The following is a 16,721-nucleotide window of genomic DNA, read 5'->3' as shown; positions in this document are numbered from 1 at the left end:
CACATACATACATATAAATTTGCTACTATTTCCAAGAAAAAGAATAACGTTAATATTAAATATTCCAGTCGGGCTATTTTTATATACGCTACTATGCTAAAAAATAAAAGTAATTCAATTATCTGCTGGGAATGGCTGTTAATGAAACTTGCTGGCTCGCTTTCATTGTAGATTTTTTTTAAAAAACGTCGGTATTCTTTTTACTTCTTGTGTGATTTTCCTACTCCTTTTGCGGTGTTTAAATCAAAATTTATCTTTTTTTATTTTATGAAACACTAGTGGTTTTACCCTGCTCCACTTGGTATTTGTAATATAAACCGTTTAAACATGACTAATCTAAAAGTAAGCGTTTTTTAAAGTTTATTTTAATAGTTTTATTTTATATAAATTTATTTGAATACGCATTTGTTTTTTTTATTAAATTGACTGTCACGAACAAACAAACATATATAGAAAGTCTCTTATAAAAAAAATTATGTACACCCCCGGCGTCAGCGCCCCCTAGGATCCATCCTTGGCGTCTGCGCCTTTAGGGGGTGGAGCCCTATGGCTTCGCCCTTGGCGTCTACGCCCCCGGGAACTTCGAATCCTTTGAATCGAAAAAAAACGAATTATTTGTTCGATGACGTGACGGATTTTTACGAACGAAGGATACATATATACAAAGTCTCTTTCCAAATTATATATTAGATTTATAAATAGCCAGCAGTATAGCTCGGTGGTAGCTTTAATACTTACCACCAAGAGGTTTCCGAATTCAAGCCTTGGGTTGACCTCGATTGAAAAGAATTTATCACAAGTGTTTTTCCGTAGAACTTGATTTCATCGTCAAAATTTGGTAAAAGCCATTATACCTGCTAATTGACACCACTATTTCAATATGATTACTAATAATCCAGCAGTATAGCTTGGTGGTTGTGTTAATGCTAACCACGGAGAGGTTTCCGGGTTCAATCCCGTGGATTTACCTCGATTAAAAAGAGTTTATTCCGAGTATTGTCCGTAGTGCTGCTGATCAGACTTGCATATATATTTATGACTCCAAAATTAATCGTTTTTTATCTGAGTTTGTTAATTTATCCGATTTCATTGTTGAAACGGCTCCTCATCAAATTAACAAAACCCAACCTACCCACCAGGTCACCACTATTTGAATATGATTTCGAATTTATGATCTATAAATTATACGTTCAAATTCAATACTAAGAGTTTATATCAGGGGCAACCCGTAATGGCATCATGTTAAAATATGAATTAATAAAAAAAAAATTATCATACGTTAGCAAATGTGAAAAGCCAAAACCATTCTATGTACTAAACTCTAATGTAATAAATCCAATTTCGCATTTAAATCTCATTTATTTTTTTTAATAAATGTATGCAGGTCTGAGTCAATGTTTAGGTCAAATCGAGGAGGGCAACATATTTGACAAATCTGTACAACTAATAAAAGTTTAATTTCCTTATATTACTTATATTCATAAACAAAAAATAAAAAATACTGAATGAAAAAAAGGATAATTGAAAGCTTATGATTTACATTAGCTAACAATATATGTATGTATTATTAGTACTCCAGAGATATTAATAAACCATAAAAGAGCCTTGTAATGAGTGCAATGGGAAAACTATTTTTTACATTTTTCAACTTTTAAAATCGGAGTCGGACTGTGGGAATATGTCAGAATTGGAGTCGTATTTTTTTAATGACACAGCCTCGAATGTATCAACTTTTACTATCGAGAGATTATACGAGAGATAAAGCACATCCAGTGGCGTAACTTTATCAACCTTGCTTTCCCCAAATATAAATTTTTTTAACCAAACCTTTAAAAAAAAAAGTCGATAAATCAAATGTCGATAAGCTGCGGGTAGGTGACCAAGTAAAAAATTTTAAATTATTAAAGACATCAATAATTTTCCGCTGCTTTTTAGATTGTGCGTATTTTTGATAACAATAAATAATCGACCGAATATTTCACCGTCGTCGGATAACAATAAACGTCAACTTTCGACATTTTAAGATTTTTTCCATTGAAAGTTATATTGTAGTCGCTCAAATTCAATACTTTAGGCCTTTGGGGGTTTCGAACGAGTTTGCGATCGGACACAAAAAGTAAACACAATAAATTCAATACAAAGTACAGTGCGACCCAAAAAATAACATTCCTGGAAAATATTCCAACTCTACAATTTATCTCCGCATCTTATTTCACACACACACACACACACAAGTGCACGAAAACTTTCCATTTTGATATTTTTATACGCAATGATTCAATCGGTCGTATTAAAAAAGGTCGTTTGGAGAAAACAATCCGATAAATTAGGCAAATAGTATTACATTGGAACAGCCAATTTCCGTTCCCAACTATTGACTATTCGTCCTTTCTTTCAATTGGACCTTTCTATTGAACCTTTGCGAATATGGGTCGAATGTCTAATTTGATCCTATAAAACTTGAAGCATTTCCAATTATCAACGGAAAAATGTTTGTTTTGTATGTTTGTACATATACATATATAAATGCTTGTACATATATGTACATATAACAAATAAAAATCTAATATTTTGAACAATTTATTTTTATCCATATATGTATGTATAATATAACCAGCAGGATGGGCTAGTGGTTAGCGTATAATGCTTTCGAACAAAGTGGTCACGGGTTCGATTCCCACTGGTCGCTGTTGGTCAGACCTTCATTTATGACTCCAGGTCGATCGTTTCCTATCAGAGTTTCCCAATTTATCTGATTTTCATTGCACGGTTCCGAACAATGTGATGCTTTCGAACAAAGTGATCACGAGTTCGATTCCCACTGGTTGCTGTTGGTCAGACGGTCAATTTATCTGATTTTCATTGCACGGTTCCTGTAAATTAGCATCCCTGTTCCATCTCTCTCGTAAAATTCGAGCTATTCAGCATTTCGATTTTTCTCTGGTTTGTATAAATGCTATATGTCAACGCGTATGTTGATCGTATTTGCTTTGAATACTGTTTATAATGCGTCTGTACAATGTTTGACCATAGATGTCGTGTTTAAAATAAAACTATATAATAATTATGTATTTATAATTTATACTTCTTGATCTGCATAGTACACTCGTCGCATTAGAGCGATCTGTAAGTAAATGATTTATTGAATGAAAAATAAAATAAAATAAAAATATACTTACATACATACATATAGTATGATAATCCAAAGTTCAAATTTAGTACCACTAAATGTGTTGTACTATCTCACAGATAGACTGAAAAGATTCTATTCATTACATTTTTCCAACTTTCATCCGGCCGAGCAATGCCGGGCAATTCAGCCAGACTTACATAACGAAATATATAGTTTCATCGAATACTTCGAATCAACCCGTATAGAGAGTCGTCGCAAAGTTATGTATTTTTGTATAAGGTCGACCTTCATCTTATTACTTTTTGCACTAAAACTAAAAGCCACAATATGATATATTAAACAATATTGAAGTTTACTACCTCTGACCTTGTGAGCACTATTTTCTCAAATGAAATTATCTATCATATCAAAGTGCATTCTTAGCTCGTTAAACCTTTCCGAGCTGTAAATTTTTGGTCGTTTCATCGAAACAGGGTTGAAGGTGAAATCAGGTGGGGAAGGGGGGGGGAGAAGGTACTAACTGAGAAATGGGTCGGTTTATGGAGACCCAGAGACCCTCGGGAGCCCTAATACCACTGATAAACCTTTGGTATCCTCCATTGTTCCAGATTCTGTGCTCTCTGACCATAAATAAGTCCGGTGCGGCCGATGATATTCCCTCTCTCTCGTTTTACTGCTATTTTTTTTACTTTTATTTTTGGTCCAGGGAGAATATTATCTTCTCAGTCAGTGAGCATTTGGCCGCGCGGAAATGCGGTGTAATTAAGACAATTTAATTTAGCGAAAAGAATCGCCCTATTTAAAGTCGTAGGTTGTATGGCTCTCTCTGTACTTGTGCACATCTTCCTCATTACTTTCTTTCATGTTGAAAATAATTACGTTGGATATTATTAAAGTTGTTTGTTTATTTTTTTTTTTGTTTCTTTGCTTTTCTACCTTGTTTAAATTTTAAACGCCTTCAAACGAAACTTTAAGCTTACTTAAGTTCATCAAATGAAATTTTAAAAAGTTCTGACAGTCCTTACTTTATCATAAATATAGAGTGATTTTTTTTTCGGAAATTGTTTTAAAATACATAAGTACTATAAAGTGGAATACGAAAATTACATGCTATGAATACATATTCGAATGGATTTGTGAAATTCAAAACTTATACAATTAGATAAAGTGCTTGTGACTAAGCCGGAAACCGGAACGTTCACTACATGGCAACATAATTTTAACTGCTATAGTAGTTTCGACTTAAGTGTCACTCAATTCTCAAATAAGTACATACGTACATATATGTATATGTATGTATATACGTTGTGGTTATAAGGCTTTTCTGGGATGATTCTCGAGCTTTTGCCTTAGGAATATCCTTTTCAACTTAGGCCTTCCAAGCCGGTTTAAACTGAAACCGAAAACCGGTTTTTTTAGCTCGATCAAACGGCTTTTAACGTCTTCTTTGATTTATGTTTTTTTCCTCAAAACTAACAATTATGAATTTCAAATTTCTATGAAAGATCAAAATAATTAAACTTTTTTCTTGAATAGGCGTATATTTCTTTGAACAACAAAAAAAGGTACAGCACTTAGCGGCGGCTTTGAGATTTAGTTATTGACAAAGACCAGATCATATACCAATAAAATATTATTGAAAGTAATTTCAATAACCTACACAAGGCCTTTCAAAATTTCGGCAAATTGGGTTTTCCATAATTTGTAGTTTTTGCGTGTTCATGTATAAAAGTATAAAAAATGCTATCGTAAGTAAGAATTCGTTGTAGTTTTAAGCTAAAACAAATGTGTAATATAACTTTAAAACATAGAAATATTTCATATTTAATTACGATTGCACATATAAAATGGTTATTTCGTCAAAAAAAGTTTATATTTTTATTATTTACAAGGTTTTATTAGTTTCACTTACATTCTTCCGACAAACATCTTACATTCTTCCGATCGCTTTGAAACCATGCCATTTTGCGAGGTTTGGCCGCCGATAGAGATTTCAATTTGGTCTGCCAAGTCGATGGGGAAATAATTACTCTTATTTCATATAAACTTAATATCACTAGCTTTAATACTTTCTCATTTACGTTTTTAATTCACTAATTGAAATCTGCATACTTGTCCATGCAAAAAAAAACATTATATTATATTATGTATATCATGTACTATAAAATAATATAATATCGCTATTATATGTGAATATGTGTCTGTATGTGTGAGATAACGCTCGCCGTGCTATAATAGTCGTTATATGTTATTATACCGAAGGTATAATAATACCGAAGGTATAATAACAAAATAAAAAACTTCTATATATACTGTTCGATACCAATGTCTTCTTTAGGCAAATAGACGGTGCTCAATATCTGAGAATTTACCGCCATCTATTGAGAATTTATTTAACTAAACAATTTTTCTATCGGTGTTTTATATTGTTTATATGTAGGTAGGTAGGTAGTTTTTACATTTTTTTTCATATTTAACAATTTAATATAAATATTAAATTAAATATATTTAAATGGTATTCGAAAAAATGACCGACACTTTCGAACATTTTCGAACATTCGAACACATGACCGATGACACATATCTTTTAATTTTTTATTTATTTAATAACTTAAGAGGGCTGGACAGCAGCGCCTTGTCCATACAAACGTACTATACTTCTCCCTTCCTCAATTATGGCACTAGAGAAATTATTTTTTAATATGCTATGGATATCCACCATTGGGTTGCATTTATCGTTTTATTTTTTTGATTAGTTAGTTTTTATAGGAGCTAGGAGCCGCCAAACATCTATAAAATCGCCTCTTTTTTACACCCACGAAACTAGTCCAGCGTGCTCATTTAACGGTCGATTAAAAAAAAAATACGCCGATAGATGCACATAAAGTATTTTTCTCATACCGATGATGATTTTTTTTTAAAAATCGGTCCAGTTTTGGAGGAGAAAATAGGAGAATACGAAACCTCGATTTTGTCAATTTAAAATACGTTTTATCTGGTTGAAGCGCAACTGTCGCATTCACTCAATATATATATTGATATATATTGTCGCATTCACTCAATATATACATTCATATACTCAATATATATCGAAGAAAGGAACGGTAACAAAATTAAGGTTTCGGGTGTACAGCCCTCTTAATATGCCAACACCCATGTCATCGGATACAACACTAGTACAATATATTATTGGCAATAAGTTTTTTTTAGTGACATTCTATATTAAAATTAATTCAATAATAATAATAATATTTATCATTATTTAAAATTTATTAAAATTTATTTAATTGTTTTTTTAACGTTTTATTTAGATCTTACAAATGTTTTTTAATTCAAGAGCTGATTTAAATAAAATCCCGTCTTAAATACATAAATCCAATAAATCCTTCAAAACTTCCCAATTTACATAACCAAAGAGTACAAACCTAATTAAAAAATTTCCTCACTTTCCGACAGGTCCGAGGGGGCAAAGCGCACGACAATATCTTCAACGAAACCTTATTTTCCGGGCTTTCCTCCAACCCCGGGGATTTTTCCAGCGTCCCAACGTTTTCATAAATCATCCTGCGTGCCGTCATCTTTCAGGCGTTTTAAAAAATGGTCTGAAACAACCTTTTCCCACCGCCGAACCCGTCTCTCTCCAGCCACGGTCGATTTTGCAAACGAAACAATTTCACGCTACGGCGAAAATGAAACGTACACACACGTACGCCACTGGAGAAAAAAATAAAACAGAACACAACCGAAACGTACGTAGTAGGTATTCCCATTTCGACACAATCGTCAATACCGATTACATACGTTTCGGCAACGGTATTACGCGAGGATTAACGCTTTCACGGTTTCAATATTTTCACGTTATGCAATACGAGCGTACGATAATAAAAAAATGTGCACGGCGCTTTCCGGCTCTACAATATTAACTCTTATTATTAATTTTATACTGGTTATGTTCGCAATTTATCGTTCGCAAAGTTCCTCGGGCGATAATGAAGGCCCGCCTTTCGGAGGCGGAAACTCTCCAAACTCTAATTATAATCTCTTAATAATCGTCGCATTTTATCTTAGACCAAATTATAAATAAACTGACTCTTTGTTATAAATGTCACCTTTTGTGTGGACGCTTTCAGTGTAATTTTTCAGTCGAAAGTATAACATCTTTGTTGCTTTTTAAAAGGGACAAAGATATTATACTTTCGAATTGAATAAATTTACATATTATTATCTCTTCACCGGGCATATTTTTTAATATTTTCATTTTCTCTCATTAGTTAATCGTAATGCTTGAGATAAAATGGGACCGTAATCATTACGACGGTCATTAATGTTTTAATGTAAATCAATCAGCATTTTATACTAACAAGCCACTAAATAGAAACTCTCCTACACTAAATGCCAATTAATTTTTACCTAATTCTTATTGTATATTATTTTCTTCCAAATGGGTAATATTTAATAAAATAAACGGTCATTATTTCAAACCAAACGACCAGTATAATATGTATACTTGAAGGCCAAGTGTTTTACTTTTATAATAAGCGATCGATAAATTATACCAGGCATGGTTGATATTTAATATTAAATGATCGGTATTTATATTATAACCATTTTATTAGCCTTACTTGTCTGTTAGATTGATTTGGATGTTTTGTGAGTAATTTTGAACCACCCCCACTCTTCCAATCTTTTTAATATTTTACTGACATACGGAAGTTCACAGCTAGACGAATGTAAATCATTAAAAATTACGTCGGAACCATCTGTCAGATCGACGTGATGACAACTGGATATTCAGACGCGCCTTCTACGCAACCTCACATGATATATATATATATATATATATATATATATATATATATATATATATATATATATATATATATATATTTCACACTATCTCATATAATTTTATATGATTTATGATTAAGCGGCCATTATTAAATACTTATTTATCAATATTATACACATGGTCGGCCAATATTATACACAAACAGCCGGTGTTTTATATTAATAATCTTTATTTATAAAATTCTATAAACTTCTTTAAACACGATAGAGTAAGTCGGGCTTATGTGACTAAATATGTTACGAAAAGTTGCATCTCCAAATATACTGAATGCATGGTTTTGATATTTAATGTATTCCTCATTAAAATCTTTGTTTAGAATTACGGCGTTACGAAATAAAAAAAAAACATTGATCAATATCAATAGAAATAATTATTTTTACATGAAGCTCCTTGTACACGTTCCTCACAGATGCGAGAAAGAGGGGGAATTCAGTACTCGCCGCACTCAACAGTCAATGTGAGAATGATATCCGCCTTGGAATGGCGGCTCTGCTTCAGTCATTATTTTTTTGATTTCTTGCCTTATTTTATATTATTCGACGTTTAATACACGATAGCCCTCGCATTCTTTGCATTATTTAATCTTAAAACACACATTATTAACTGGATGCTTGGCGTACAGCACAGTGGCTAGTGGATTTTTTAGCATAATAAGGTAAATGTTAAATATTAAACAACCCATAGCGGAGAAAATAGGATTAAACAATAGAGGGATTCCTTATAAGATTATGGTAGATAATGGCTGTTTCTAATACGTGATTATTTTCGATCAAAAGCATTTTTAACAAGTGGCCTAATATATTTGTCTACGGCTGTACATATACAATATGTACATACTATGTAGATTTTGTATAAAAACGTTTCACTTCTGTTTATTAATTGAAAATTTCTTTAATTTATATATAAAAATTATTTAATTTCAAAAAATACATATGTACATTAATCGGCAATATTTCCGTTCACCACCTCAATACAAGTCCGATCAAACATATATAAAATTACCATCTCGATTATTAAACCGACGAGCAGCTGTGCAATACGAGACATAATAAATATGAACCGTTCCTTAAAATTCGTTCTCACACTTTCAGCAATACGTTCACATGTATATTTTCTTTACACACGTTCAGTGGCCCGAGATTTTCCCGGGATAGTGGCGTTTATTTACGGTTTTTCTCTTTTTTACGAGTGCTTTCGTGCGTTTTACCCGTCAGCTTTTATCATGCATACATATATGCGGGTCGTACAGTGCGATTACATACATATACCTACCCACTATTTATTACTATGCATATATCTCACACATATAATACATACCTACATATATTCCGATAATTATTCCGACCCTCGAACTACCCGGAATCCATCTCGTATTGCGAATATGATAACTTGTAATTAACACTCGGAACACGATGCCTCAGCCAGTTTCCAATTATTAATTCATCCGAGTACTGGAATTTCAGAAACATGATACTATTTTTGAAGTCTTTCTAAATTGCGAAAATCCTTCTACCAAATCGCAACCGGTGCTCCTAGCAATAAATAAACCTTGTCTATATAGACCTCGAGTGTGTATTTTCCATTAAAGCGTAGCTCTCGATAGCACTCTTGGGAACAATACGATAATATTGTGCGAGGAAATTACTCTATAAACATACATATATGTAGCTAAGTAAATGTAATAAAAAATTACCATGACTGAACATCATTGGTATTAACAATGTTTTCATCAATTACGAGACATGGTACAAAATTTCAAAAAATTTTTTAGTGGTTTTTAGGTTACACTGAGCAAAAAAAAATCTATCCTGAGCAACAAAAAATCTCTTTTTTTTTACCGGAGTGGAAACATCAATTTTTACTGAATTTAACCCACTGAATTCGAATACGATAATAGTTTTTATTGCCTTGCTCTCGTTTGAAAGGTATCAGATTTTTGGTTCTTGCAGTATTTAATTCATAATCTAGTATTGTTGTGTCGAATATGCTCTACCTAGAACATTTTATATCGTAATTTAAAAGTATTTACCGCTTGAATTAATGCGTTCAGATCATATAAAAAAATATTGAGATTGAAAAACAACCCCTATAAATTGTGGTAACGTGAAAAATGAAAGAAATTAGCTCATAATATTACGAGAAAAAAATATTTTTGACTTTTAATATTTTCTATACAATTAACTAAACGTATTTTAAAAAATACAAAAATCACAATCAATAGAAAAAAAATCCGACTATTGATTTCAATACTCATTTTTTGCACAGTGATATTAGATTTTGAATTATAGACTGCAATCGCTAAAATTCTGTAAAAATTACCGAATTTTAAAACCCACATATCTCTTCACCAAAAGCAACCCAACAAAAAACATTATCATATTCGAATTCAATACATTACATTTATTAATTTAGTTAGTCTCCGCTCCGGTAATTTTTTATGTTCCTCAGTGTTATCGTTGTTTAAAAAAATCAATTTTCCACGCGAATATGTACCCTCTCGAATAGATGTAGTTCGGCGTCTAGAAATGGGTTGAATTTTTGTGTGGGTATTTTTTTTAATTTTTGTTTTCGTTTTGAAACAACTACTGTGGACACAGAAGTCGGCCTAACGAGACACGTAGTGCTCAAATACGTGACACGAAAAATTGTGCCTTGGAGAAAAATCCAATTTTCTCGAGTTTTCCGTTCGCTTAGCGTATTTTTGGACCCCCGAGTCGGTACAAACGACGACCATAACAACTAATAGCGTTAATGCATTTTATTTTTGTTTATTTCTTCTTCTTCCCTTTCCGCTTCTCGTCTCGCAATGAGGATTATTTATATATATGTATATATACATATTTCGTTACACCTGGGTTCCTGGTGAGCGACGTTCGGTGAAAATTAACGGCTTCTATTTAAGACTGTGTTGTCGTGTTTGTATTTTCCTTGTCGTTTTAATCCAATTTTCTTTTATGTCTGTGAAATAAACGTATGTATGTATATATGTGCGTCATTTATAACATTATACTTTGGTTTATGGTAAAAATTATCAATTGACTATTTTGCCTATTTTATTCAATATTTATTTCAATACAAACAACGTTTTATTATTTCCATGCTATTTCTTAATTATATTTATATTCTTCGCAATTATGTACCCGTATACTCATGATAGTTAATGACTTTTTCAAGAAAGGCTGCAATATTATCCTTTCGTATTTTTTTTTAGCTTTTTTGCCCTACCACATATTTTTTCACACCTACTTTATTTTCCCTTACAATCCTTCTTGTTCCTTATATTGAATAATATATGTATTATACACCTGCTACTCTAATCCATTGTTAAACCTTAGACACATATTCTTCTTCTTTATTTCTCTTCGCTATTTTTCATCTTCCACCTTCTTTTTCTGATTTTTTATCTGTACAAATGTATCTCTCTACTTGATTCTTCAATACTATTTTTTTATTATACATAATAAACCTACATACATATATGTACAAGGTAACCCCTTTTTTATTAGTTTCACTTTGTCAATTTCTCTCAAAAACTTCCTATACTCTTCTGATCGCTTTGAAAATTTTTCATTTTGCGAGGTTTGGCCACCGATAGAAGATTGGGTTGAATTGGGTTGAATTGGGTTGGTTCAATTGGGTCCATTAAGTCGATGTTGAAATATAATCGTAATAAACAGGTTTAGTAATCCAAAAATTTTGGAGACGGTGACAGCTCACCCATTGCCAATATTCAGTAGCCTTGTTTTCCGGCTATCCGCCCCCCACTAATTTTGTCAGATTTTAATTGTTTAAACGTCTATAACTTTATCATTTTTACCTTATCTATATATATATATATATATATATATATATATATATATATATATATATATATATATATATATATATATATATATATATATATATATATATATATATATATATATATATATATATATATATATATATATATATATATATATATAAAATTGAATATTTGTGTGTGTGTGTCTCGAATAGGATCCTAAACCACTGAACCGATTACGATGGAACTTTCAGGATTTGTTGTATGCATGTCCGGGAAGATTACTGTGAAAAAAAACCTCTTAGTAATAATATTCGTAATTACGATTTTTCTGTCGCGAAAGTAAAGCTATCCCGCCTTCAACACATTACGCCGCGAATGTGACAATAATCGCGCCACGCCTACCTCACACTCGAATGTACTGACCATTCAGAGCTGTACCACAAACACACAGCGGATGGCCCACGTCAAGAAATATATCTATACCTATATATAAAATTGAATGTCTGTGTAACGGGAACAAGAACGGAACGGGAATTGCACGCGTTATTGTGGCATTGCAACGCATGCCGGGTTCAGCTAGTGTAAGTAAAAGAAAAAATAATATAAAAAAATACAGAAATTATTTTACGTTCTTATAATATTACATTGCATGAATGCGACAGTATGCTCCATCGTACATCGGATCGACTATAATGCGATGGTTGCACCAAACAAACGATCATCGAATTTTAGTAACTTATCTGTGAACGTTGACTTTAACATTGACCAGGCTAGTGGTGCGTTATAACAAACAAACGATCATCAAATTCTAACAGATGATTTAAAACACTCCACACAATTCTCTAACTCTAAAATTAACTAAACACATTTATAGCCTATGTACTTTGCTTCCTTCTACACAGTGCTGGTTTTAGGGGGGGGGCTGAGTCGGGCGGCACCCAAGGGCGCCGAATAAGTTAGGGCGCCAATCGATGCGCCAAAGGCGCTTTAAAATTTAAAAAAGCGCCAAAGGCGCCTCAACTTTCTAAGCTCAAACATTTGTACTCGGCAAATTTTATTCATTGGGTGAAGGCGCATTCCCTTTTGTATTATAATTAACGTTTCCCTGTGGCAGCCACCATTTAAATCTTATGCCATACGACGCTGCGAAATCTTCTGTAACATCGCAAACTTTTTTCAATATTCTAAAGATTGTTTACACTATTTTCAGCTTCAATATATTATTGGAAGATTTTAACGTGCAATTTTATTACTAAAGAAATTATTTTAGAATCCAAATGTTACACAGATATTCAAAGACGTGGGATATTTTGTATTTTGTAAAAAATATACTGCAATGACCCGATCTTCAAATCTAACTCACCGCGAATTCAAAATGTGATATTTTTTTAGCAATGAACGTATCAATTTAAAGGCCTTTCATTGTATTAAATTTTATAAAACAGCATAATTTACTAGAATTATATCCAAACATTTGGGTTGCTATGCTTTTGCTGACACTCCCTGAAACTGTAGTAAGTGCTAAACGCATTTTTTTAAAACTTAAATAATTAAAACTTATCTCCTGTCTACAATGTGGCAAAATAGACTTTCAAGTTTTGGAACTTTATCTATTGAAAATTATATCTATGAAAATCTTGATTTTTCAGCTTTAATTAAAGATTTTGCTGAAATATCATTTTATTTATTTATTTTTAACTCCACTTGCCGTTGAAAAAACTTTTTAACCAAATTGCTGCCGGTCTCAAATTCGGAAAAAGGAGGATGGTAATCCATTTTTTATATTTTTTTTCTAAGGGCATTTAGAAAAAATTGCCCGAGGGCGCCATTAGATGTAAGGCCGGCACTGCTTCTACATTATTTTGGGTACCATTTGATTGAATACAAATGTATGAACACACAAACATACAGGTTTTACACTCCAAATTGAACATTTTACAAATCAAATTAAACACTTTTAATTTGTAAAACCTATATGAATGTACAAAATAGTCCTATTGCTACATTATGTATGTATGTATGTATACCTATATATAAAAAAGTTTAATAGTTTTTTTGTATTTCTCTTTTCAGGCCGTTTCAGATGCAATGTTGGCCGAGCTGAAAGCTTGCTTCATGGAAGCCTACGACGACAACCAAGACGGAAAAATTGATATACGCGAAGTAAGCAAAAAATATGTTTAATAATAATACACTATTTAAAACACGCGCAATGAATAGGTATTTAATTAAATTCCAGAGTTTTAGCTCATGCTTGCAAAACGTGCTACATTGTCGCGCTCTTTGTATATTATTATATTTTGATAACGCTGCGCTACAGCACAGTATTCCCTAATGCGAAAAGACAGGAAAAAAAGTGTGGTTCGTGAAACTCCCTCGTGCTCAAAATACGAAGGTCGACATCTGGACTACCAGAACATTTTTATACAGGATAAAATTAAAAAATAATAATAAATTTCCGCGTGAAAAAATCCCGACAGTGTTTGCGCGAAAATAGGGTGAAGCGGAACGTTAGTTCCGGTTTTACAATGAGACATTGTTTAATGTCTTTTATAGCTTTTTTTTTTAATAAAATCAGAAATACAATTTTTTTTTTTTCAATTCATTTATTATTTGGGAAAGAAGATGGACCCAATTTTATATTTGATACCGTGATGTCGTTATCGGGCTGCTTCTGATTTTTGATTTTTAAATGCTTTTTATTATTACTAAATTATGTTCACAATACATCTTATATCTATTCTAATAGCTACTGATCTACTGATAATTTTCTATTTTACAATTTTAAATCAATTTTGTTAGTAATCATAGTATTATATTATTATAATATTAATATGTACAGCGTAATAGGAAAAAGAGCTCAAAAGCCTATTTACAATTCTTATAAATGCTCATAATCATCTAATACATAATATTAATTAAAAACTCTCTAAAGTCGATGACCTAAAGCAGATTGTGTTTGGGTAATCTGTGTTTATATCTGAAAGGTATAGACATTTTGTTGTAATCACCGAGACTCTTCACAAGTGTATTAGTTTGGTTATTAGTGATTCTGTCATAGAATCTACTGGTTAGTTTGTTAGTAATGTCTGTAACAAATGGAATATTATTATCGGGTTGCTTCTGAGTGACATCTATGGTATTAAAATTGTACGTATTTTATAGATTATAAATTCTGAAATCATACATACAGTGCGTAGGATGGTTTTGTCTGATGAGGCACCGTTTCAACGATTAAATCAAATAAATCGGCAAACTCTGATAGGAAATGATCGACTTGGAGTCACTTATTTAAATCTGACCAGCAGCACTACAGATAATACCCCATTTTAATATTTTCCTATGATGCCATTATTTATTTATTTATTTATTTATTTATTTAATAGTTTTGGACCATTGTGGCATTACAGGAAGAACCTAATGCGCCACAATGGCCTACATTTGAAAAATATATAAAAACATGATATAAAAACAAGTAAACTGTAAATAAAGGAAAAAAGCAAAAGCAGAAAACATGGTAAAATAAAATTACAAAAAAAGTAACAAAAGGAAAATAATACATCATTCAGAGAGAAAAAAAAAAAAATAACAAAAGTGTAAAAATTAAAAATAAAATCCATAAATCCCATTCTTTGTTTACACTGATCAAAATTAAAATAGTATATAAAAATGTACAAAAGAGAAAGAAAAAATAAAATAAAATAAAACAAAATATGAATAAAAAATAAAATCACAGCGAGGCCCAAATGGAAGAGAGTAGATTAAGATTCCACTCATTCATCACATTGATTGATCGTATCGAGTTGCCCCTGAGCAACATATACATATATCATACAAAACTTGCAGATATGTAATTTTTTTAAATCATATTCAAATAGTGGTGACATATTGGATAGGATGCTTGCCAATTTGATGAGAATTCTTTTCAACAATGCAAACTGATAGGAAACATAAATAATTGTCTCTTTACCTACATATGTACATGCATTCATAAACTGATCAGGTATGGTTCTTGAATACACATCCATCAAAGAGTCGTATTCATACATTTTTTTCGAATAATTTTCCTATAACCGTATTCCGTTCTATACGATGCAAAACATTCGGAATAAAACTCGCTGTAAATGTTATTATTGTGTGTGTTTTTTTTTCAGGCTTTGCATCGAATTTGCATACTTTCCCAAAAAAGAAAATATAAATTTCCATACAAAAGCATTACATTATATTACATCGTATACATTATTATATATATATATATATATATACTAGCGTACATATACATATACATATGTATATATATATATATGTGTATCGCATTTGTAACTTTACCGGACGGTCTTTCACCGTCCCCTATTTTGCATTCGTTTAATTTTGGGTACCGATTTAATTAAATGAATATTAAATCCGGCTTAATTCGATTATTCGACGTCAATCACGGTTAATTGAAATTGAAGCCGGGTCGGAAAAATTGGCGAATTTTCAACGTCACTAACGACCAAATCCCGAAACGTGGAAATTTATTCCCCAACTCGCGAAAATTCATTCGCATGTTAATGAACATCTTTCTATATAATACATACGTATACTTGTATATTAAGTATTATCTTTACGATTCGCGCTTTCATCCGTGACAAACTCTAATACGACATTTTGAAAAATATTAGCATAAAATGCCTAATCAGAGAGCGGCCTTCAAACTGCTAATCGCACATCTGATTAATAGCAAATCGTGAATTTCGATGTATATAGCTGGTTAATTGTAATGAAAGGGTTCATTGTAATGAAACCTACCCACAAATGAATTCGAACACGGAAAATTGTACGCGTGAAAAAACCTCACATGTGAAAATACTATATACTGAATGCGGCCCTTAGAAATGGTGAGAAGTAAGAGATCAAAGATATTTTTAGATTGAACATTCAAAGGTGAAACCTTTGATCTGCTATCTTTT

At 31.9% G+C, this 16,721-nt stretch overlaps 1 protein-coding gene across 1 annotated transcript in view; it reads left to right on the top strand.

The window, feature by feature from the left end:
• Nucleotides 1-16,721, top strand: part of Cbp53E (Calbindin 53E) — a 125,788-nt gene that overhangs the window by 94,696 nt on the left and 14,371 nt on the right. The window contains exon 4 of the mRNA XM_077427097.1: nucleotides 13,843-13,932. Coding sequence (XP_077283223.1) covers nucleotides 13,843-13,932 — 90 coding nt within the window. The remainder of the gene's footprint in view (nucleotides 1-13,842; nucleotides 13,933-16,721) is intronic.

Source organism: Arctopsyche grandis, chromosome 3 (genome assembly GCF_051622035.1).
Source record: "Arctopsyche grandis isolate Sample6627 chromosome 3, ASM5162203v2, whole genome shotgun sequence".
Taxonomy (NCBI): Eukaryota; Metazoa; Arthropoda; class Insecta; order Trichoptera; family Hydropsychidae; genus Arctopsyche; species Arctopsyche grandis.
This window is presented reverse-complemented; position numbering and strand designations above follow the sequence as displayed.